At 40.3% G+C, this 24085-nt stretch overlaps 1 protein-coding gene across 2 annotated transcripts; it reads right to left on the bottom strand.

Moving 5' to 3' along the window:
- Positions 1-1534: 1534 nt before the first annotated feature.
- LOC101174979 (beta-1,3-N-acetylglucosaminyltransferase lunatic fringe) lies at positions 1535-10602 on the bottom strand. 2 transcript variants are annotated; one of them, XR_013657528.1, is made up of 9 exons: positions 10126-10602; positions 6839-6887; positions 5589-5691; positions 5369-5522; positions 5072-5157; positions 4148-4307; positions 3976-4061; positions 2776-3105; positions 1535-2216 (listed from the first exon to the last, which is right to left on the bottom strand). XR_013657528.1 is itself a non-coding variant. In XM_023958557.2 (8 exons), exons 1-8 carry the CDS (start codon positions 10486-10488, stop codon positions 3003-3005), a joined length of 1104 nt encoding a protein of 367 aa, XP_023814325.1. In that variant the 5' UTR covers positions 10489-10602; the 3' UTR covers positions 1535-3002. The 2 variants fall into 2 exon arrangements, 1 of the variants encoding a protein (XP_023814325.1); XM_023958557.2 differs by having other exon boundaries at positions 1535-3105.
- Between the last annotated feature and the right edge of the window lie 13483 nt (positions 10603-24085).

Here is a 24085-nt window from a genome sequence, read left to right as displayed (position 1 = left end):
TCGAAAAAATGACTTTCCGACTCAGAAAAACACACGAGCATAAAAAAAAAAAACAACAAACCTTCCAACATCACATGAATGGAGAATAACTTTCTGCACATAAACAGAGGTCGATTTATTTGCACCATCAATAGGGAAACCCCAGAATTACCGTGAAAATATAACATTAATTAGGATTATCAATATAATTTATTCCTGTTTGGCGAGACATATTAAATAGTGGCCGCAAATGACCCAGCGCCATAGCTGTAGTGGAGAACCGTCTCACCCTGCTAGATTTTTTTATTTCAGATTACAGGGCCCATTGCACTCAACATTGTCACTTAAACACTAATATATACGACTGAATTAATACAATGCAAACAGCCCAGGTCCTAGTTATGACAAGCCCAAATCGTTACTCTCCCCCCGCCATGCTTGAGAACTGGTGTTTGGGCATACTGTTGTGTAACAAGTGTTCTGGCCAACCCTGAGCTCTACTGCAATTCATGTCCTTTATTTCATTTTTTTTTTTAGAGAGAACTTTTTCATTCACAAGATGTGGATTAAATGTGTTTAACAACTTTGAACAATACAGTAATTTCACCCAATTTATGATGAATAACAGCACAAATTAGGTCAGGGTAGGTCAGGAAGCAGATAAGGGGCAACAGTTTTTTCCAAGGCTGTTACCATTTTTTTCTTAATACTACTGACTTTATACATCTAAAGCAGTGTGATAAGTCTCATAGAGTTCTCTTCCCACTTCTGCAGTGGTTCTGCTCACATTTGGAAATGATTAAATCTGTGCTTCTAATTTTAAGTTTATCATCCCCCCCTAGTGGTCATTCTTCTGAATGACCTTTGACTTGCAGGACTTGCAGCAATGCGGTTTTCTGCCATCATTAAGATTCAGTGCATTTCTCTAAATAGACCAGTGAGCATCACATTATCATTGGCTCTGACGATAGACTCACACATGCTGAGTTTCAGCTAATTAGCCGAGTGCATGTATGTTGCTGTGCGTTCCTTTGGGATAACAGGAGATACGCATTAAACCACATTGCACGTGTCATAGCAGCCTCTAAAGGAAAAGTTTTCTGCTCACACAGCAAAGCCTTTCACAGATGTCATGCATAACCCAATGAAGCACAGGGAAACACATGAAGAGCTTATGATAGGAGCAGTTACTGGAATACATTTGTTTTTTTTTTGGGTGTGACAGCAGGGATGTTGTAATTTAAAGCTTTTATGGACCAGCATGTTTGTCCAACCCTCAAACTTTCTCACTTACAAAAATACTAATCAAATTCACTACAAAATGTCCCTATATGCAGTTGCAGCCACTGCCAGCAGGTGTCACTGTCCCCTTAGATTTGTACTGTCACTTCTATAAATCCATATTGAGACAAGAGTCCTGATGTTTATCCTACAACTTTCCAGCTCCTCTGCTTCTATCTGATGAGAGCCCGTTTGAGTGTAATGTGAGGTCAAATGTCCAGTATCTCCTAAAGGCCAGAGCTTAACCAAACAGAAAAAAGATACAACTGAACAGTTTGCATACATATACATATCTTTAATAATTAATTATGTTCATATACAGTCCAGATACTGGAGAGAGAGTGTGCACCTTTCAGATCCACAGTTCTGCTGAAAGGGCAGCCTTGTTGAAAGGAAAAGCTCTCAGTCTAAGAAAAATATGGACGACTCAACATGAGTTGTTTTATAAAAAAAAAAAAAAATACATAAAAAGCCAAAAGGATGCAGCTGCTTCACTGGCACAACATTTTAAAAGCCGTCTCTGTGGGGTTCACATAAAAAACAAAAGGTCAGCCAGCATTTATCAAGTGTTTAAAGTGACAGGTTGATTCACCTGGACTTATGTTATGAAGAGTTAAGTGTTTTTGTCAACCCTTGTGCTATCCTAGGCACTTTAACGTTGGGAGTTGGGTCATCTAGACCCACTAGACAGTGCTCTGACCCTTTTTTCTTCAATGATTTGTGATCTTCACTGGTGTCCATGGATTACATGAAATCTTTCCACCTTTATCCACCTTTGTCATGGTAGGGAGAACACGTCAATGTAAGGGTGGGGTCATCTAAGATAGCACAAGGGTTAAATATGATTTGAATGATGAAGCAAACTGATGTCTGCTTCATTTGGACAGATGGACAACTGAAACAAGAGCATTACCCTAATCAACTGATCTAAAGCAGGATAATAACATTTTAAAGTGCTTACCGTATTTTCCGGACTATAAGTCGCACTTTTTTTCATAGTTTGGCAAGGGGTGCGACTTATACTCCGCAGCGACTTATATTAGAAATAAATTGAAATAAATACATTGTTAACCCTCCTGTTAGCTTCATTTGTGAGGAACAGAGATGATGTTTCTGGGTCAATTTGATGTATGAGGTATGTTAAGTGACTCAGAGATCAGCAAACTTTTTTTTACAGTAAGATCTTGAAGGCTAACAACATAATATTCTATTTTCCAATGATTTCATAGATTCAGAAATGCAATAAAAGTGAAAACTGTTTCTACAAATACAGGATGAAAACAGAGTATTAGTTAGCCAATGATGCTTCATGAAAGGAATAAATAAATAAGTTTGAGAAAAAATTACTGTGAAATTATTAGATAAACAGTCTGCTATGATTGTGTCATATAAGGTTGTGAAAGTTAAAATGCGACTTATAGTCCAGTGCGACTTATCTGTGTTTTTTTCTACTTTATAATGCATTTTTGGGCTGGTGCGACTTATACTCCGGTGCGACTTATAGTCCGGAAATACGGTAGTTATGTTACTTCAGAAAAAGCCAAATACTGATGCCTGCAGAAGTTTGTCTCCTCTAAAGAAAAGTCATTATTCTGTTGTTCTTTTGAAAAGCCGCCCGCCGCAGTGTTTCCTCCTGAAATGTCAGTGTGGGAGACATGCTGGTGTGGAGAAACAGTCACTTTCTCCAGAGGTCAGATCAGGCTGATGCAGGGAAGTCTCTGAGGAGCCGCTTGTTTTCTCCATCAGTTTGCCCCTCCCTGCTGCTCTGGGGACGGCTGCTGAAGTGTCCGGGCCCCGGGGCACCACCAAGTGTCCGGGTACAACAGACAATGGACAGACCTGAACCTGAGTTGAGGGAGGGAAGCAAGCGTTACAATGCCGGGAAGCCACCAGCTGGGGATTTCAAAATAAAGCTGTAAAAACAATTAGCTGTGTACACAATGAACAAACTCAGGAAGCTGAGAGTAGTAAAACAAGCTGAATGAGGGTGACCTACAGAAGAACAACAGCACACTTTTCTAAAGCAAACCTTTTTTTTTCTCTGAAATGGTTTGTCAAAGCTGTAATGGGCAAACATTTTTTACTAAAAAAAAAAGTGTTTTGTAATATTTTTTTTTCCGTTAAAAAGTGGATGCGTAACAGTAAAAATAGGACAATAAATAAATTACTTTTACGAGTGGGGCAGTAAAGTTGACTTTTTTTTAAAACTTTTACTAATCTAATTTTTTTAAATTAGTTTCAATTAGGCCACACATTTTCTATCTATGTTAAAAAGAGGCTATGGTAGATTTTTGCTTTGCTTTAAAAAGTTGTTTTTTTGGCTGTTTTGAGTACATTTTCCACAGTTTCCTCATTTTTTCTGGTAGCCATTTCTTCAAGTTGAGCCACCATATGTCCCTTGTTATCTACGACAGGTTGATGTTTAATTAGAGGGAAACTTAATACAGTCTGACTACAAACCCATTATTACTTTCGTCACAGGCCTAAAATAAACCTTTGGCCGTCTTTTTGTTTCCCTGAGTTGCATCTTCTGCTTAAAGTGCTAAATGTCTGGTAGAACGCTTCCTGTTGCAAAAATGCTAGCAGTCAAAGTAGTCAGTAGTCCAAACGGGATTTCAAAGTAAAACTAGTTTCCAAATGTATCTGTTTGGATGGCTGGAATGAAAGGAGGCCTGAACACCAAAACTCTTATTGTTCTGATATCGACTCTGTCACCTGGTAGGATCTTCCTCCACTGAAAACGGTCCCTTCACATTAACGGTGTTGCGGCTGTTTTCCACTGTGCCGTAGCTGAGAGTGACCTGATGGGACGACGGCATAAACACAACCGCTCAGGCACCTCTACACAACACAGTGAGCAAAAGGCTGTCAGTGTCGGCCTGTGTACCTGTCTGGGTATGTCTGACACCAGCGCCAGGTTCTCCAGGTGGGAGTGGAACAACGCGGAGCGAGTGAGGCCGACCCCAAGCAAAGCCTCCACTATGTAACCGACCGTGCAGTCATCAGGCAGACGGATGCTCTCAGCCGTGGCCATGAAGGTCCCATCGCTAGTTTAGAAAAGTCAAACGACAGGAGGAGCAGATTTCATGCTGTAATTGATGAGGATGAGATTGTGGGGTATTTTTTTAAAGTTACAAATAAAGTTATATATTTAAAAAAAAAAAGAAATCCAAAGGTCAAAACTCTAATTTAACAACATTTGTTGTCTGCAACTTCATTTGGATTTGGACAGTTTCTTTCACGGTGGATAAACTGAACCTAAAGTCAGTCCATCTCTGACTTCAATGTCAATTAGGACACAGAGTGGATGCTGCAGCACACAGGGATCGGGATTTTTGTAGGGTTTTCTACGGAGCCCCTAAAGGGCCATTGATGGAAAAAAAATCAAAGTAAAAAAATTTTTTTGAAGTAAAAAAAAATAAAAAAATAACTGCACCTGAAACTAACTGGTGCGCAAATGATACTAACTGGTGCGCACCAGTTATTTTTTTCATTCTTTTTACTTACTTTACTTCAATTTTTTTTCTTCAATGGCCCTTTAGGGGCTCCATAGTTTTCAGATGTGATGCATTTTTCTTTCTCCCAGAAACAGAGTTGTTAAAGTTTTCATTGATCATGATGTTTCACATAGCAGGACTACATGTAAAAACCTGTGAACGAAGCTTGATACGTTTACAGCACAACAAATAAATGTTGGGGTTAAAAACTTTAAGTCCAAGATTATCTAAGATGAATCAAATTGATGTACCAGCAGGAAAAATATGCTCTCTTAAGAAAAGCAAATGAGAATGAAGCCAGGTGAAGGACCTACCTGGCCCAAGGTTTCATTTTGAGAGCAAGACCCCGACTCAGACAGAAGCCAGCTCCTCCTGTGGCGAACCAGAACCGCACCTGCTTCTGCACACAAACACACAAGTAATGGCTGATCAGCCGCCACAGCTTTGGGACACGGACTTCTGCAGCAAATCCCAGGCAATCAGAGAGAAGTCTGCTGATGAACCAAAGGCTCGACCCTACCAGGACTTCTATTAAAGTGAGTGTGTAGATTCAAACTACCAAAAACAGGTAAGAAGGTTGCACAAATACAGCCAGCTAACCACAAACTCACTGTGTCAGTATCGCTGAGGCTCTCTGTCGCCTCGATTGGCCGCTCTAAGCTCGGCCGGCCAATGTAAATGTCCTTAGTGTGGCTGAAGTGAGACAGGAGCTCCAAAAGGGGCCTGACGTTCAGGTAGTTGTCATCGTCAACATGGCAGAACCACCTACATCACAGAAAAGAGTGGTGAGTGCTGCTTTAGTTCACACATGCTGCCGAGGGCAGGACTCACTTTTTTCCCGACTTCATGAAAGTGTCGTACTCCAGAGCCATTTTGCAGGAGAGGGCCTGGCGGTTGTGAGCTGCTGAGCAGTTGGTGATGATGAGATGAGCTCCTGATCAGAACAAAAGAAAACAGACTCGCAAACAGCATCAAGATCCAAACAACAACAACAACGCTTGAGAAATGCTAAAACGTCCGTTGACTTCAGGTTGATGAAGGTACAACAGCTGAATGTTTAGAGGCAGTAAGCAGGTAGAAAAAGCGTATAATCCTGTAACTATTCACCAAAATGTGGGAGTCAAGGAGACATTTTCCAACTTTTCTTGATTTGCGCTTTTGTAATTCACACGGCTTTCATTGTTCTCCTGGAAGTGCACTGTGGGCTGCTAGAGAGTCCAGCTGCAGCGAAGTAAAACGTGTAATGGAACCGAGAAGGCCATTTTCAGGTAGACTACAGTTTGCTTGTTTGGTCTGAACCACAGATGAGTTTTCACACCAGTTTGCACAGACAGACGGCCTATTTCAGATCTGGCAGCCTTGATGTCAACGAGCCCCACATTCTCAAATGAAGCAGATTGGAGGTCTGCTGCTTGAAACTTGAAACAGAGTTCAGCTACGTTTACACCGGAACTGTGACGCACGTGTTTAGGATGGTGGTTGCTACAGGATACGGGTGCATGTTCACCACCAATGGTTAGAAGACGCTTGGTACAAAATGTGGAAACCTTTCACAGCTCATGTCCGGCACAAGCTGCAATTTCTCTTCTGTGATCAATTTTCAATTGGATTGAATGGAACGCCAACCTGTACGTCACTACCAAATCCGAGTCCCTAATGGGCCAAAGTTCAACCAGATTTAACCTTCAAGGTGCGTTCAATGGGCGCGCATTTTCTAGAGCCTGAAAATGGCCGTAGAAAGTTGTGTAGTGACTCATGAACGCGGTAGCCGGAAATGTGCGTCTACATGGACATTTCATTGGAAGTGGCCGGTTGATCTTAAGTCGCTGAGGGCGGTGCGAACGTAGCTTCAGACTTTTTGTCTGCCTTTTTTTTGTTACCGGGAAGAATGGTTCATTGAAAGCAGAACAATTCCATGAGTAAGAAGAGGAAAAGCTTGTTGATGAAACCGAAGTGACTTCCTGTCCTTCATGGAGACAGTATTGCTCAGTCAGCATGCTGGTTCCTGCTTCTACACAGCAGATAAGGTTGTGGTTAATCAGCAAAACAGTTCCCTGTGTGAGTGTGAGTGTCTCTCTCACCCATTCTCTCCCTCAGCCTCTTATTCTCTCCATCAGTGAACACGTAAGTCTGGGGGAATAAAAAAACATGCATTACTGCTTGTTATTCCAACAGTCGGAGTTCATCACGATCCCAAAGAAGCTGATATGAAAACCACTTTTGGCCTTGTCTGCACGCCTGTTTGTGATTTCAGGTGGGACTTCCTTCGGTTTCCACGCACCAGCAGTGAGTCTCGCTGATGCTGGACGGAGGCCAGGCCAAAGGCGAGCCTCCCGTCTGTCAGCGGAGCCGTACGGGTGCCTGCCACTTTTTTGTTGTTGCTGTGAGCGACACGAATGAGGGTCACTCTGCTTTCAGGAAGAGCGCATTATTTTCCACAGGAAGTGACCCCCCCACCACCACCACCATTACACAAATGCCCAATCTGCTGTTTTATAAATAGTCTGTTGATGTGCTCTTGTATTTTCACACAATGTGATCTACGATGAAACTCTGGCGATAATAAAGTCAGGTTGCTGCTCTGTATCTATGGCCATAATGGGGGAGCAGATGCATTATTTCCATCACATTTTGGGTTAATGTCTTAACACATCATTTCTTTAAAGAGTTTCAGTCAAAGGGGGAGCTGTCAGTTCTGTCAGGTTTCTCCAATCCAACACCAAAAGTCTCTTTGGGGCATTTATCTGTCGTCGTGTGACAGAAAAGCAGCACAGATGATGCCCACAGTCTGCTTATGTCTGTGAGACAAATCCATCAGGCATCCAGCAAAGGCTTGGGGCAAAGAGTGGCATTTAACCCTGAAAAATACTTCTAAAAGTTCTTTAATTGGGAATAGCAAGAGATTTTTGTTACTTTACAGAAAGTCCAGAAATCTTTTTAAAGATTTACTGAATTCTACTATTCATTATAGCCTTTAGCTTGTTAAAATCCCACTCTGTTGTGAAAGCGTTCCCAGTGGTCTTTCATTTATGGGCATGCCGTTTTCAGCCAATATTTTAAAAAAAAATCTGTCGTTTTCTAGGACATTGTTTTTGCAGAGCAGCTGTAGTTAGAAATTTGCCTCCAAGTTGTGGGCGGGACTGCATGGAGCAAGTCCGCCCCTCTCCCCATTGCTGGGAGCTCAGGGGTAGGAGATTGTGGCCCGCACAATTATCTAAGTCACAAATAAGCTGTTTTTCAAACAGCGTTTATTTTTCATAATCTGCTCCTGATTCACGACGATTTGAATAAAGAAATACTCAAAAATGCAGTTTTAAGCTTAATTATCGTTATTTCTGTCCTCAATCATCAGAAAGATGCCACAAGACTACAACAAAAATGTTACTTTCCAAACATTTGTGTCACAACAGCAATCTTTGAAATATATTAAAATGTGTGAAGCATCTCTAATATGTTGAAGCAGCAAGAATTTAGCTGTGATACATCAAATTTATAGCTTATGATAATGGTATATAGTTAGTAAAGTTTGACTTCAAAGACGTAATCCGATGAAAATGGTGTTTTTGCTGTTTTTAACATCTTCTTGTGGCATTTTTTTTCTAATAATAGAGAGCATACAACGAAAATGAAGCTTATAATTGCATTTCTGTAGTTCTTTATTCAAATTATTGTTAAAAAATACTGTTTAAAAAAGCTTGCAGCCGTTACAATCAGATGCTCCCTGCTCTGCTCCATTCCGATGCTTCCACAAGCAGACAAAGAAATCCAGGTACGTCTTTGTTTTCCTCGTCTGAGCTGGTGTCTGCTCTGATATTGCTCGCCATTCTGGTTGCACCAGTAATGTTGGGTTGGGGTTGTGAGGGGCTGTAAGCTATAGCCGTAGAGTGTGTAAACGGAAGGATGATGGGAATTGGAGGCGGGTTTATGCTGTGCCAACAGTTACAGTGGTGAATTTCTAATGAACTCTGCAGAAACTATGGCCTAGAAAATTACATGTTTGTTAGATTTTGGCAAAAAAATAAATGAAAGCATATTTCTTCAAAAGACCCCTGGGAACCCGTTTACAAGAAATTAAAAGATGATCGGAGTGGGAATTTAAAAAGTTATACTCTGAGGAAATGCAATAATCTATATATATTGCATTTCTAGGTAAGGCGTGTGAGCACATGTGGTAGAAAAAGGAGTTAAAAAAAAAAGAGACAGTCTTTTGCTTTTCCAGCAAACCTCTTCAAACCCTCTAGGAATCAGCTTCTGCGTGTGTTTGTCAGACCAAATGAAGGGACGGGCCAAACTTGCTTTGAAGGAGTGGCGGTGGTGGGACTTCCATGAGCGAAGCTGTAGGCAACAATACTGCAGCGTATAGGGGGGCCGCTCACACTGATCCACGATTTTGTGTGTTTGCTCTTGTGATCAGACCCATCCTTCAGTTCCCATGAGAAATCCAGCCATGTTCCCAGGGTGTGTTTGTGACGCTCACACTAAGAATGTGTGTGTTGACTTTCCATTACTCAGCAGTCTGGCAGTGCAGGTAGAGTCCCACCACCTGACAGCCAGGATGTGGAGAAAACTCACACAGCAGCTGATCCCCCCCAATGCAGACCTGGGATGACCCGAGTGAGTCTTATCCTCCCAAATACTGAGTATTAGGAGAAATCTGGACAGAATCCCACAGTCATTGCTACTCTTGATTATCAGCTCCAAAGCTGCGGGGTGCAGTCCAGTGCTGTCACGCATGTTTGACAGCAGCAGATTGCATTTTGACACCGGCACTCTGGGGGTTTGGACAGCAAAGCTGCCTGTTAGTCCATCTAAGGCATCTGTGATGAGCTGGTCCTCCTATGCCGGTCTGTTTGCTTACAGCCATCATCATTGAACCCATATCTGATTAGCTGGAAAAACACAAAGTTAACTAACTAACTAACTAACTAACTAACTAACCAAATTTGACTTGTTTTTGAGCAAAGATTAAGGAAAATTATGAATTTTTCTCTTTTTTTTCTTGCATAAAAGACAAACTGTCAAAATAAATCAACCTGCAGGCTGGACTTATTCTTTTTTCCTATTTGTGATACAACATTTGCAAATCATTATTTAAATAGCTACGCATATTTACTATAATAGTCAGTTTTACTAGAATGAACAAAAGGAAAAAATTATTTTGTTTAAAAAAACAGTTTTAAAAACTTTTCACTGCCAAAATCATTGATATAATTCAAGATTTTCAATTGAATTGTGTTTGCTGTCAAATTATTTTAAAAACGCTAAAGTGATGTAGTTCTGATTTAAAAAAAACCCTGAAATAAATATATTGCAAATAAATAAATGTTCTTAATATTTTGATGCTATAGCATATAACTCACTGACTCACCTGGGGCAGGTTTTCAGAGATCCAGGTGTCCAGCAGCAGCTCCAGCCTCGGCCGCCGGTACCTGTCGGTGGTCTTTACCGCGATGAACACGTCCTCGCGGGACAAACGCTCCACGGGGGGCGGCGGGGCGCCGCTCCGCGCGCTGCCGCCGCTCACCTCCCTCCTTTCCCGGGCCAGTCTCCCGACATACACGGAGAGGACGGGCCCGCCCCCTCCCGCCGCAGCGGCGGCATGCGGCTCCCTCAGGTCGTAGCCGGGGGGTCCCACAATAACCACGAGCGTCAATGACAGACAGGTCAGCGCGGCCGCGGCACCTCTCGGTGTGAAGGTGGACCCCCCGCGTCCCCCTGAGGACCTCCACATGCTGACTTATGACGTGGATGAAGGAACTTTCTCCAAGAGTTTACGGCGTCCCGCGTGGACTCATCATGACGTTCATTTCTTACAGCTCCCACTCGGGACCCTGAAGCTGTGTTTGGAGATGTCAATTTGTTAGCTCCACCAGTGGGCGGGCCGGTATGGCCTTTGATCCAGTGGCTCCCTCTTTGAACTAACCGGGTGGGCGGGGCCTTCTGTAAATTAGAGATTCAATTTCAAAAGAACAATCCACTGTGTTTTTAGGATACATGAAATCTTTTTATTGTTTTAGTTTTAGTTTTAAATTACAAAAGGAATGCTACGTAAAACCTTGTTTGCTAGATTAAATGTTTTATATTTATAGGATAAGAATCATATAATCTGACTTACTTAAGTAACCCACAAAGCTTGTGAAGGGATGTGACGTTTGTCTTTCAAGCTACGTACACAGCGGCCTTAACGGTCTATTTAAATGCGCAAAGAAGCGTGTTTTGAGCTTTTGCACTCAAAACTCTCTACCGTTCACCTGTAACTACACAAGTTTTTACGACCGCTTTTGGATTCCACATACAAAACGCGTAGCCATTGAGCGCACATTGCCAGCTAAACCAGGTTGACCTTTGACCAACCAGGGACTGGGAAACTCATTAAACTCATAGCGTTGCTGGTTTATCTGTTGAACCCAGACATGACGCCTAAATTTATTTTCAGCTTAGATTTTCAAAAATCACTTTTCGCTTTCAAGTAGATGTTAGATTAAGGCAAGTTTGGAGCCAAAGTGGTTTGATGTGTATTTGCATCAATAGGTGTTGATTATTTATCTTATTTATATTTATTTATCCACTTTCTATACTTGCTTCAGTTTTGGGTTCGTGGAGACCGTCATCCAGGCTTATCAAGCAAAGGTTATGAGCTAACCACTTCAACACAGAGCCTGTTTACATGACCACAAAAGTCTGATAAGAGCGGTGAAGCAAAACAACAGGAAGATCAACCAAATATGCAGATGATGGAGTTCAGAGATTGTTTCAGAATAGGAGAAGGCAGAGAACAGAGCTCTGTGGAACACCAAACAATGCTGAATGTCTCTCTTCTGTCAGAAGACAATGAATTTTTTCCAAATATTTGTAAAATGTAACACTTTGAGACCAGTGTCATGCTATTCACACCAGTGATGTACAATGTGATGCACATTTAAGAGCGCACTAAGAGCATGGTCTTGAACATGTGTTTAACAAATGGTGTTCACACTAGATTGTTGCTACCCAAGACTAGCTTGGTACCAAATGTCAAAGCAGTGCAAATCTCGTGAATCTTGCTCCAGCTTTTTTCTTTCGCAGCTCTATTCTGATATATGAAAGACTTAGTGTCATATATTTCTGGTCGGACACAAACCACAATATTCCTTTTTTTTCTACGTTCAATTTTCATATGGGTAGCACTTCCGTGAATTAAAAGCGACGCTATCCATATGTAACTACCAAATCCAAGTTCAACTAAATCTATGTGGGTTATGCGTTTTGTTCGTAGAGCCCAAAAACAGTTGGAGAAACTTGTAGCAACATGTGAACACGAGAGTTATGCACGTGGAAGAATCGCGCATATAGTATATGCACGTTTTCATTGAAAGTGGTTGCTTGAATGCTCATTGCCGAGGGCAATATTAAAAACAGAAAGAAACAAACTCTCTTCTAATTTCCATTATTGTATGTTTCAGCAACGTTTACGGTCAAGAATGTAAGTAGAAATGGCTGTGAATCTCAAATTTAATGTTTTTTCCCATAAATCATTCACTGGTTTCTCATGCCTTACAAACACTTGCATCTGAAGTTATGGGCTTCACTAACAGCATTTATAGTCCTCAGAGAAAGTCTGGGAGAAAACATCTACTTTTGTTGGAAAATAAACAAGCTCCCTAGTGAAGCAGTGCTTGTTAAACCTTTAGCACATTTATCCTGTTTTGATGTTCTGCATGGAGAGACTCTCCTCACTGGAGAGCAACATGCTTGCAGAGTTTCAGTAGGTTTGGGGGGGTCATTCTCCAAAAGGACAGATGTTAAAAAAGGTTGTGACATCTGCCTGTGTGTTGTCCTGCCAACTGCACACAGACGGCCTGTGTGCCAGGAAGCCGGCTCTTAGAACCCCCAAACATCTAAGGAATTTTTCCTCTGTTATAATGCACAGCTTGTCTCCGCTGCACATCTGCCCTGATACTTTGGGCCAAATTGGTGTTATGTTACAATTCAGAAAGTACACAAAACTATGTGTTTATTGGAGGACGAAAAATGCCTCTCTGAAGAATGATAAGAATAGAAATTGGATAATTCTGATATTATATCCACGGCTTGGCTTCAGGTCTTTAATGCGCCTTTCAGAAGTGGAGAGGATGAGTTCAGTTATCTCAGGAAAAGCGGACAAAGGGTCAATGGAGGAAGTTCTCTTCAAAGTCATGGCAAAGACTTAACAGTCACGCATTCATCCATATTCATACAATCATTTCCAAAGGTGGTAAGTCCCATGAAAGTGTTTTGGGTCCATTTCCATCTTCAGAAATGTATATTTTTAATCCACTGATAATTTGTTCCAACATGTAACTTAAACTAATCTAACAGCAGTTTTTGTTACTTTAATTTTCTTGACTCTTCAGGGACCAAAACCATTTCTGTTGATTATACAGCTCATGTGAAACTGTGTTCTAACCTGTTTTTTACTTCACTTTTTCTGACTCAATCTAATGATAGAGTTGTCTGCAGCATTAGTCATTCTGCTCTTCCTGGCAGTGGATTGGTGCGTGCATGTGCATGTAAGATACCTTCTTATTAAGCTTTTACTGCATAAAGACAGTCAAATGTCCAAAAACATTTACGGAAATAGTATAAAGTGATCATAAGTTGAGTAAAAATTGATGTAAATTAAAAAAAAACTTGTGTTTTACATTTATCAGCCATCATTTTTGGATAAATTTAATAATTAATCATTTGCAAAAAGAACAGAAATGTCGAAAGTATAAAAGTAAAAGTAAACTCCACCTCTTATGCTTTTGTTTTGATTGCTGCATATGTCATGCTTTGGGCACTTTATAACATCTGTTTTCAGCATTTCATTTTGTTACTCTCACCCCTCAAACTAAACACAACCTTGCATCTGCTCTTATTCATACTTATCGTAAAAACTTGTCTATGTGACTTTAAATACACACAGCAGAGAAGCAGCCATAGATGAAGAAAAGCTGAACAAACTAACAACAAATTTCTTTATCTGTGTACCTGTGGGAGTCACTTTTCCCCCGCCTCCATAATGAAGGAAGTGCTTTAAGGTACACTACTGAAGAGGCTGATTTGTTGGGACCATTTGTACATTCTAATAGCTAATCATACGTCTACTCACCAAACATCCATGTTTTAAATTGTCAGATGAATCATGAGGACCAGGACAAAGCTGTAGAAGAACATGCATGCTTCACAACAAAACCTGCATTTCAGCGGGTCATTTTTGCATCTGTGTGGTTTTTCTAACTGTCATGTCATTCAACCTGCCAAAGAAAAAGTACAAAACCTATGAAAAAGCACTCCTTAGATGAGCTCTGCCATTGTTTGCTTGATAAAAAACACTAACAAAGTGAACAGGTATGTCATGGCTAACAGAACTAAACAGACCCAGACGCTGGAACCCAGAGGAAGACACAGGTAAATACTGTAATGGTTTGGAAAGGTTTAATATTCAGGACTTGATTAGAGGGTTTTCTTTAGTGAAGCGGCTGACTCCGGGGAGGACCCACGACAAAGATGGAGGGTTTACGTCCGCTCGTGACGTCACTGGTGGTTGTGACCGCCGCTCAAGATGGGCTGAAGGCTCGGCAGAGGCTCGTGGTGGATTGAAGGAATGGCAGAGGCTCAAGGCTTGACAGGAGGCAATGACAAGGCTGTGTTCCGGAAAGGCTGCTGACGCAGGCGACCACTCGTGGCAATGAATTCCTGGAGACAGGTAAGAGTATGATCTTAGACACAGGCTTAAAACAAGGGCAAAGAACGTGACGATATTGTTAACCACCATCAGGGGCAACGGACTGGCGAAGAATACTGGTCCAGGAGCTCCTTAAATAGGCAGGTGGAAAAGATGAGTAGAGTGGTCGCAGCTGGGCTGAATCAGGGAACCAAGCAGAGAGGGGAGGGGGAGGAGTCTGACAGAGGCACCATGACAAGGTAACTAGAAAAGACATTTCTCTTTCAATAATTCAGTCTCAGAGGCCAGAACACAGACAGTTGGAAACAGAGACTGAAAAAAGTTCTGGAAAGAAGTACAGGCATCTCTTGAATTCAATGTTTTATAGCAAATAAGACAGAAATCTGATATCGTAACATACCAAGGCCTGATCCAGTGACAGTCATGATCAAAACAGAAATGTGAAGAGATGGACTGTATGAGGCTCTGATGTGACATCTGTCTACAGCTGACACTTAGAGAAGAGCTGCTGGGGCAGAGGAGGTGTGGAGAACCTCATTATTACTCTGCATTAAAAGGACTTCTCACAGTCATAAATCTACACATTTGAGAAAGGTTTTGTTTGGCTAGGGTACTACCTTTGCTCTGTGATAAGCTACAATTAACACCACTCTTCCATAACACGGACACAGCTCGGTCTAGGAACTAGTTTCCACTTGGAGTCGTACTGTGCTGTGGCTTTGAATTTTACTTGAGTAGTTCCAAATGCACTGCATTGGTGTAACATGTGATTTTTGGACTTCATGTGAGAATTGGTGGCCTGGGTTCTGCAATTTGACTGTACATTGGAACTGGACTGAGTGACCCTTTCATCCTCCACTGGAAGTACCCACTGGTCCCAAAAACTGAAATTCTTTTGACTTCTATTGAAAAATAAACAGGTATCAGTTCTTTGTCAGAATAACCATTCTTGCTCTGCTACCTTTTTTTTTTAACATATTCTTGCTAATACTAATTTTCATATTTCTTCTGTAGTGAAAGTTATTCGAGTTATAAACTGACCAGTCATATGCCTTAATAAAAGTACTTGGTCTCATGTTTGAAACATCTGATTGACAGATTCTCCTGAGACCACTTTCAAGTAGTAGGGATAGGGATTTCCAACAAGCTCACTCCTGGTTGGTGAGAGAGGTTGGAAGAAAAATGGCAACTCAGGCTGACTTGGACAAATCAGTGCTTACTGACGTTGTTTGGTTCCAACATGGCGGTGTCCATATCGCAACAGAAGGAACACTAAATTGACTTGATTTGAAAGTAGGTCATTTTCCATAGGTGACGTCACACTCACTCGGTCCAGTTCTCATATACAGTTAATGGTTCTGCCATATTATCAGGAACAGCTGTAGGTGTTTGTTTTGCTCGCTTTGCCCAAGTCAAAGCGATGCTCAAAGCTTAAATCAAGTTGAGGCGAGATGCTTCGAAACAGCTAATGGAAAGTGAAGTGTGCCAGGGCAGAGTTTCAGAGGTGGACCAAAGCATACTACAGTAACTCAAACAGAGTACAGATGTGGTTTGAGAGCTGAACGAGTTAAGACCCGATTCTCCAACGTCAAAAATGCAACAATGTGTCTTGTGCGTCAACTGTTTGAAATGGTTTGACAGAAAACCACTTTAGGATTTTAAAGGCAGGTCCTAAATAGAAAATAGAAAATCCCAATAGCTCTATAGATTTTTTTTTCTCAACTGCAAGGTTTTCTTACCTTAATTTTCAAGTGGATGTTAAACAAAAAAACAAAAGAAATAGATCATACAGCCCCCATCTGTACAGGATGTATGAGGACTGTCCAGGAAAAAGGTAGACTAAGAGAATCATTTTGCTTTAGCATTATCTGCTGGGGATTGCCTGGCTTAAGTGTAACCAAACCTCTCAAACTACTTCACTGTGTAACTTGGTATACCACTAGAAACAAGGTTACTTATTTACAGTCGACAAGCAGTTAGTCACGATGAAGACGTGGCTGAAATCCAAAGATGACGGTCTGACCGGTTCTATTGATGCGATCACAGGGCACACAATCATACACTCACATGTACACACAGGGACACTAACCAGTTAACTTACAGGCGTTGTTTTTGGATTGTGGGAGAAACCGGAGTGCCCGGAGAAAATTCAAGCATGCACGGGGAGAACATGCAAACTCCACAAACAAAGGTCTCAACTGGGATTCGAACCATGTTCTGCCTACATTAGAGGAAAGTGTTCAACAAGCATCACTTTGGTACTTATTTGTACATTGTGAAGAGACTTTATGTCTTGTTTTGATGACTATAATTGAAAAAAGCTAAACGATGTTGTACTATAGTACCAAGAGAAGAAATTGTGGGGGAAAAAAAGTCAAAATTTTACGAGAATTAACTCATAGAATTATGAGTAAAAAAGTCAATTTTTAAATTACAAGTTGATAATTAACAAGATTAAATTCATATGTTTATCAGGAAAATGACTGTTTCGTAAGAAAAATAGAAACAACAATACAAAAAAAAGAACCAATATCGAGTTTCAGTATAAGAGACATAAAGCGCATTCTAGCGGTTACTACAGCAGTAGTTTCACAAATAAGGAAACAATAAGTCTTTCAGTGAGTCAGCATTGTTTTATTTAGGAGTATAGAAACATTGAAAAGAATTTGCAGGAAACTGGGCCTCTTCAGAGGAAGATTCTTGACCCACAAAGAGGGGATTACAGGCGAGCAAGCAGTTTACACATTCAGCAGAAGGCTGCAGTTTCAGGTGTCCAAATGCAACACGGGACATGGATTCCTATGATAAACTAAAGCATTATGGCATTGCCATAAACGGCATAAATTGCCAGAAATTGGCAAAAATTTATGACTTTGTTCTTATAAAATTAGGACTTTTTTGTCATAATTGATTATTCCTATTCTTGTACATTTTTATGTTATACTTTTAGGACTTTATTCTTGTGAATTAATTCATTCATTTTTTCTTGGTGGCCTTAATACTCCATTGTTGTGTTTTTTGTTTGTTTGCTGCTTTTCTTCCTGTTATTGAATCTTTTAAAACTTTGTTTTTTTTTAAGCTCCACACTTTTTTTTGTTATGGGCCAATACAGTGGTCACTGTTACAATGACTTAAAAGTAACATTCTGATAAGACAACAAAGCAGAAAAACAAAAAGAGCAAATAAGTTCTCATTGAAGTTATTCTGATAAAGTTTGAAAGGAGAGACTTTGACACACTGACACAAAGTACAGATCGTAAACAAGCTGCAGAGGATAATAACTATAAGCAACATCAACAAGAAGCAATATGAAACCCCTGAGAAGTAAGAGAAGCATGCAATCACACCTGAACTCAACACAAACTGTTATTAACGTTGCTGCAAATGTTTGAGGTATTAAAGTTTGAGGAAAAGGTTTTCTTTTGTATTTGCAATGTATTTGACAACACCAAAAGCAGGTTTCCTGCGCTGCTTCATATATAGAGCAAAGACACCTGAAAGCCAGACGAAAGAGACGGACACTGATAAAGCCAGAGGGATAAGAGGGAAACCTCTCATTATCTCTCAATCCCTGCTGACTTCCTGTCTGTTATTCTTTTCCTTCAAAGACAAAAGCAGCTTATTGGCTTCATTTTTTATCCTACGTGGATCCTGCATTACACAGCTGCTGAAACACGCCCTTCATAAAGGCTCTGGCTTCCTCTGAAGCTGAGGGGCGCAGCTTCACTCTTCCCTGAGCTTTCCAGGGCTTTGGTTCAATAGAAATCAGTATTTATAGTCTTGCCCTCCATGAAGCTTTCGTCTTCATCTGCGTGTTCAGAGTGATGTTCAGATGTTCACATATAGAACTGTGAGCATATAGAGCAGCAGCAAATCATAGCCAGACTCCACCCTGCCTTTGTTTCCTTTCTGCGTTTGTTTTCCCACCTTTTTGCCTGATCTTGCTGTCTTTGATTTTTTGCATTACTTTGTCACTTCCTCTGTCTTCTGCCGCGGTTACCGTTACCCGCTTCCCTCCTTCTTGTTATCAACATGGAGGATTCAGAGTGCAAGGTCACTGTTTTCCAAGCCTCATGCTAGGACTTTTACCCCAGTTTCCCTTCATTCAGCATACTTCAGACACGTAAACAGAAATAGGAAACCCACACAGTCTCATTTCAATCTGCTCTTCTGCTTCTTATATGTGGTTTTTATTTGGAATAAAAAACATATTTTGGAAATGCCAGTGGGATAGAGATAAAAGAAAAAATCCTTTTTTTTCTTCTTCCAGGGAAAATAAATTGCTTTGACCGCATCTGCTGAAGAGGAGAACGGTGAGCTGAGACAGAGCAGGAGCCAGAGGGGTGGCGAGGAGGTGGAGCGAGATGAGCCCCAGGTCTGAGTCTGTTGTGGTGTCAACCATGGATTTCTGGGGATTTCCGTTCTGAAATGTGATGCTTGTTAAAAAAAAAAAAAGATGCGTGTCTATCACTCATTATCTTCAAAGTGTTTATTCTGTTTTTCTGAAGGAGTTCATTGATTACAAAGCAGTAATTTCATTAGTGTGAAATCATTTTTATGGCGACTCAAGTGAAGATGCTGAGAAATCAAATCCATTACAGCATCTTATGGAGCATCTTCTTGTGCAACACTGCAGCTTTTGTTGGCATGGGTCACAAACAAAGTGTTATAAAACACAATTAACAGCATGTGAGAGCTGCACGCAACAAGCCAAATAAAGACCAAGAGCTGTTCCGTTCCTCTTATATGTAAGCTTGTAGCTGCTCTGGATGACAGTCATTAAAAACCAATTATCTACAATGCTTGAATCTTCCTTCATTTAAATTTCTCCAGAGTTTATTACTGATTTTGTTACTCGGGAGAGTCTGAACTGGAGCGACTCCTGTCTAGATGTTTAAACTGATTTAATTTTGTTCCAGTTTTGTCTGCTTTATCTTTTTCGATCAGTTTACCTCTTTTTCTTTGTTTCATTTCTATTCTCATGTCCTCTATCCTTGTTGCCTTCCCTGCATTTGTCCAATGAAAAATTTATGACTAAACCGAAGTTTTTTCTAGAAAAAAAAGCTTTTCCTAACCACAGTGTTTATGTAACTAACTACAATACTTCTCTTACAGTATTTAGTCCAACTGTCTCTTTGTTGGTTGGTATTTTTCATTTTTAATTACAGACTAAAGTGAGTGTGTGTGGTTGAGTGTGTGTGTGTGTGCACGCGGCCCTGCAACAGACTGGCGACCAGTTCAGGATGTACCCCACCTTTTTCCACCAGTGGCTGGGATAGGCTCCAGCAACCAGTTGATCCTGAAAGGGATTAAGCAGGTTTGGAAGATGGATGGAATAAAAAACTTCAATACCAAAGCTGGCTCTTTTATTAATAATTCAAGAAATGCAGTCAACGTCAAAATTCAAATCCTGTTTGTGGCACCATTACAGCACACAGAGTAGGTTTATCTAGTTTAAAAAGCTCATACAAATCATCAAAAAATGTTACAGTTTTCCATAAAAATTGTCCCTCAAATTATTATTTCTTGTCCACTAAAACAAGAACACAGGCATTAATGACCAAATCCTCTTTAGCATCCATCCATTTTAAAACCCGTTGTGTACCTTTTGGGGTCGCGGGGCTGCTGGAGCTTCATCTGGCCACTCATGGGCGAAGGCAGGGGACATCCTGGACAGGTTGCCTTTGAAGCACATTGTTGATCGGTGGGAGAAAGGCGGAGAAAACCCACGCATGCATGGGGAGAACATGCAAACTCCACACAGAAAGGTCCCCCATTGTTGTTCTGTTTCAGGGGAACAGGGGCTTTTTTGCTGTGAGGCAAGAGCGCTAACCACTGCGCCACCGTGCAGCCCCTCTTAAACACTGATAAAACTATATTTTTTAATAGTTGTTTAGTGATTATATGACATCATCCACCCACTTGTCAAATTGTCCTTGAGCAAGACATTGAATCCCATTGCTCCTGGGGGCTACAGGTTGGCACCAGTGTTCGGCGGTGGGTGAAAATGGGACTGTAAATGTAAAAAGCTTTATGCCTCCAAATATGTAACTATACACCATTTGCCATTAAAGCCCCCATTATGCACGATAAACTGTGAAATTCGGACATAAATGTTTTACGACCTCCAAAAGTAGCTTTGGTAAAAATGACTTGTGTAAAGAACATGTAGCATAATGCGATGTTGGGTGGAGTTGAAGGTGCAGGTATTGGAATCACATAACATACCTGGAAAAGCTCAGGTGGTGGGCAGGTCAGCCAGTGATCAAAGAGTTCATGGTTCAATACCCACTCCCCCCCAGTCAGTGCACGAATGTCTCAGAGTGGCCAAAATGGCAGCCATGTCTCTGTCAGTCTGCCCCAGGGCAGCTGTGGTTTACCATCACAAAGTATGAATGAGGAGTGAATGAATAACAGACACACTGTAAGTGTTTTGAGCATCTGGAAAAGCACAGAAAAATCCAATACATTAATATTATTATAAGACATCCTGTAAAGATGAGTTATTGAACTGAGAGTGCATTCAACACTGTTAGAGGATTGTAATTATCTTAATTTTGGAATTTATGGTAAATTACTGCAAACACTGTAATGTTTATATGGAGGACAAAATTACCAACATGTTCACTGATTCATGTGAATAAATTTAAATTATGTGTAACCCTTGTGCTATCCTAGGCACTTTACCATTGGGAGTTGGGTCATCTAGACCCACTAGACAGTGCTCTGAACCTTTTTTCTTCAATGATTTGTGATCTTCACTGGTGTCCATGGATTACATGAAATCTTTCCACCTTTATCCACCTTTGTCATGGTAGGGAGAACACGTCAATGCAAGGGTGGGGTCATCTAAGATAGCACAAGGGTTAAGGAGAATGTATCAAGAACGTATGCCTTTAAAAATCCTTTTGTAATGACAACATGGAAGTTTGTCTCAACATTCCTGAAAGGTGACACGGGAGCTTTAGTGACACCTGGAGACAAAATTGTAAACAGCAAGTACATGAACAGCCTTCACCTTAAAGAGTACAACAGAAACCTGATCAGAAATTATTTAGAAAATGAATAGTGCTGAATTAACTTGACCTAATTGTTGATGAGAGTGGACTTTAGTGAATTCTTCCTAAATCTCATTATATAAAACAGTGCAGGAACGATTCTCTTTAAGAGCTGTTTAGAACAAAGCTGTCACATGTAAGAGGTGGTCATTTCTCTCCTGCTCAGCTTTGGGGTTAAGGTGTGCGTAAAGGTTAAAGCTACGAATCCACTGATAACGGATTAAGCAAGAAATGTGGGTTGGAATTGGGTGAAAGAAAGAAAAATACAGCTCATTGTATAATGTATGTGCATTGATGTTGATGTAAATGGAAGGTTAATCCTTACCCCCCCCATCACTTTAACCTTAGAATATACTACATGATGTTTCATGTTACGCTCACAACTGTTTCCTCCATAAACACGTATGCAGATGACTGTGCCGTCTTGCAAAAACATCCTTGTTCCCTGCTTTGGTTTTACAGCATCTGCTTGTTTTTATGCTGTAATGCAATTAAAACTGCATAACCAAAGAAATCCATGTGTTTTTCATTCTTTTAGGGAATTCTTTTATGCATTAAGAAAAGACGCATCTCGTGATTGAAGCTTTCTGCTAACTTCCAGATAGATATTTGGGGGCGCACATGTGAGTGCATGCGTGCGTACATGCATAGCTCAAACACAAGGTCCCGTCATCTTAACAAGGATTGTACTGTCATGTGCTTCTTATTAAAATACTTCCCTCAGTTTCACATGAGCAGGCTGATCCTGTCCAGTCAGTACATCAATGAAAACTGTGTGAGTAAATGTGAGTTCAGCTCTACACCTAATATTGATTTACATTTATGTTTTAAGCATTTTTCTGTCTTTTTACATTTTTTTTAGATCAGAAATAGAAAAAAACAGTTTAAACTCTGAATTTTAGAATTACTTTTTAGTAACAACGCCGGTTTCTAAACCATGACTCACATTCAGATTGAAAAATTGAACCAACTATTTTCTTCCAGATTGAAGTCTTTTCTAAAGAGAAGTAAGGTGCAGTTCACTAAGTAACCACTAGATGACTTGTTACACTTGCTAACCAGTTGCTCCATAGAAACGAAAAAAAAAAAAAAGTTAATTTTACTGTTGGCTCAGAAAACATTTGTCTAATTTTTTTTTTAGACTTGAATTTAAATTTTGCACAATGGGATTGTCTTTTTATTTTCTTGTTCCCATAAAATCCCCTTCAAAGGTAAATGGCGTATACTTCTATAGCGCTTTCTACTTTCTTACGAAGGCCCAAAGCGCTTTACAGTCACAGTCCCGTTCACCCATGAACACACACATTCACACACTGATGGCGGCTCCGCTGCCGAACACTGGCGCCAACCTCTCACCAGAGGCAAGGCAGGATGTACACAGGACTCTTTAGCCCCTGCTGCTGTTAAAAGCAAACTCAGACACCAGATTTATCCAAAAATATGAATAAATCTTTCTTGAAGACTCGACAGTTTCTTATGAAAAGCTGATTAGCTTTGGCTATGTGAGACCATTAAATAATATTGGAAAAGCGGGTTAGGGGCTACCACCCAGTGGGTGTGTACTTCTGTGTGCTGCTGCATGTGTGTTTATGGAGGACTTCTTTGAAAAGAAGGTTGACACAGTAAATCTGCAGGGATTTCAACAACTAGCCCTTGATCACAAGATTGCTTATCCGCCACCTTCTGCTGTGTGGGATCTTCTGAGCTAGAGAGTGCATTAGATTGTAGACGTGGGTTTACTAAGGGGGGACAAGCAAATGTGAGAGTGACAGGCTTTATTTCAAAAGAGAAGGTTTGAACTTTAATCATAAAAGCTATCCAGATACGTTTTGGTCTGAAAGACAAAACAAAAAAAGATTCTTGTTCTCAGTTTTGAGATTCAGAGGAAGTTATTTCTGGGAAAATATGAATCAGCATTCAGCTGAAACATACACAAAAAAACTTATGCATAATGTTGGAATATGATCCCAGGTGTCATTTCACTCCATTAGTTTGTTTTAGGAAACGTCGAAATAGGAACGAGTCACTTAGATAGGATTTCTATAAAAAAATACTTTGCCTAAATGTAAATTAAGCATTGGTATCAGTTTTGGCAGGTGGACATAATATAGATGAGTTCATGTACTTTCAAACACAACTTCAATATTGTATTAATTTCTGGTTTAAAGAAAAGTGACAAAACAACACAGATAAAGAATTCCACTCCGTTCATTTGTCCCATCAAGTTCTATATATATATATATATATATATATATATATATATATATATATATATATATATATATATATATATATATATATATATATATATATATTTGGTGTCAAGAATGTGCTCATTATTAGCAGCCCTCCAAACCACAGAGTGATGCGGAAAATGCCTGGAATTGTTCCAAACAGTTGTGGGTTTGATATTAATTTATTTTCAGAGCAGGTTTCTTACCTGAACAAGGACTGGAGTTGTCATCCCTGTAAAAAGGTAAAAGGTAAAAAAAAAAAAAAAAGACTAAGGAAAGAATGCAAACAACAACCAAACATATTATACAGATTTTTGACCATATGTGAACCCTGGCATGCTTTATCTC

The sequence above is a fragment of the Oryzias latipes genome, chromosome 1, assembly GCF_053564925.1.
Source record: "Oryzias latipes strain Hd-rR chromosome 1, Olatipes_Hd-rR_3.1".
Lineage (NCBI taxonomy): Eukaryota > Metazoa > Chordata > Actinopteri > Beloniformes > Adrianichthyidae > Oryzias > Oryzias latipes.
Note: the sequence above shows the minus strand (reverse complement) of the source record. Positions and strands in the feature narration are given on the sequence as shown.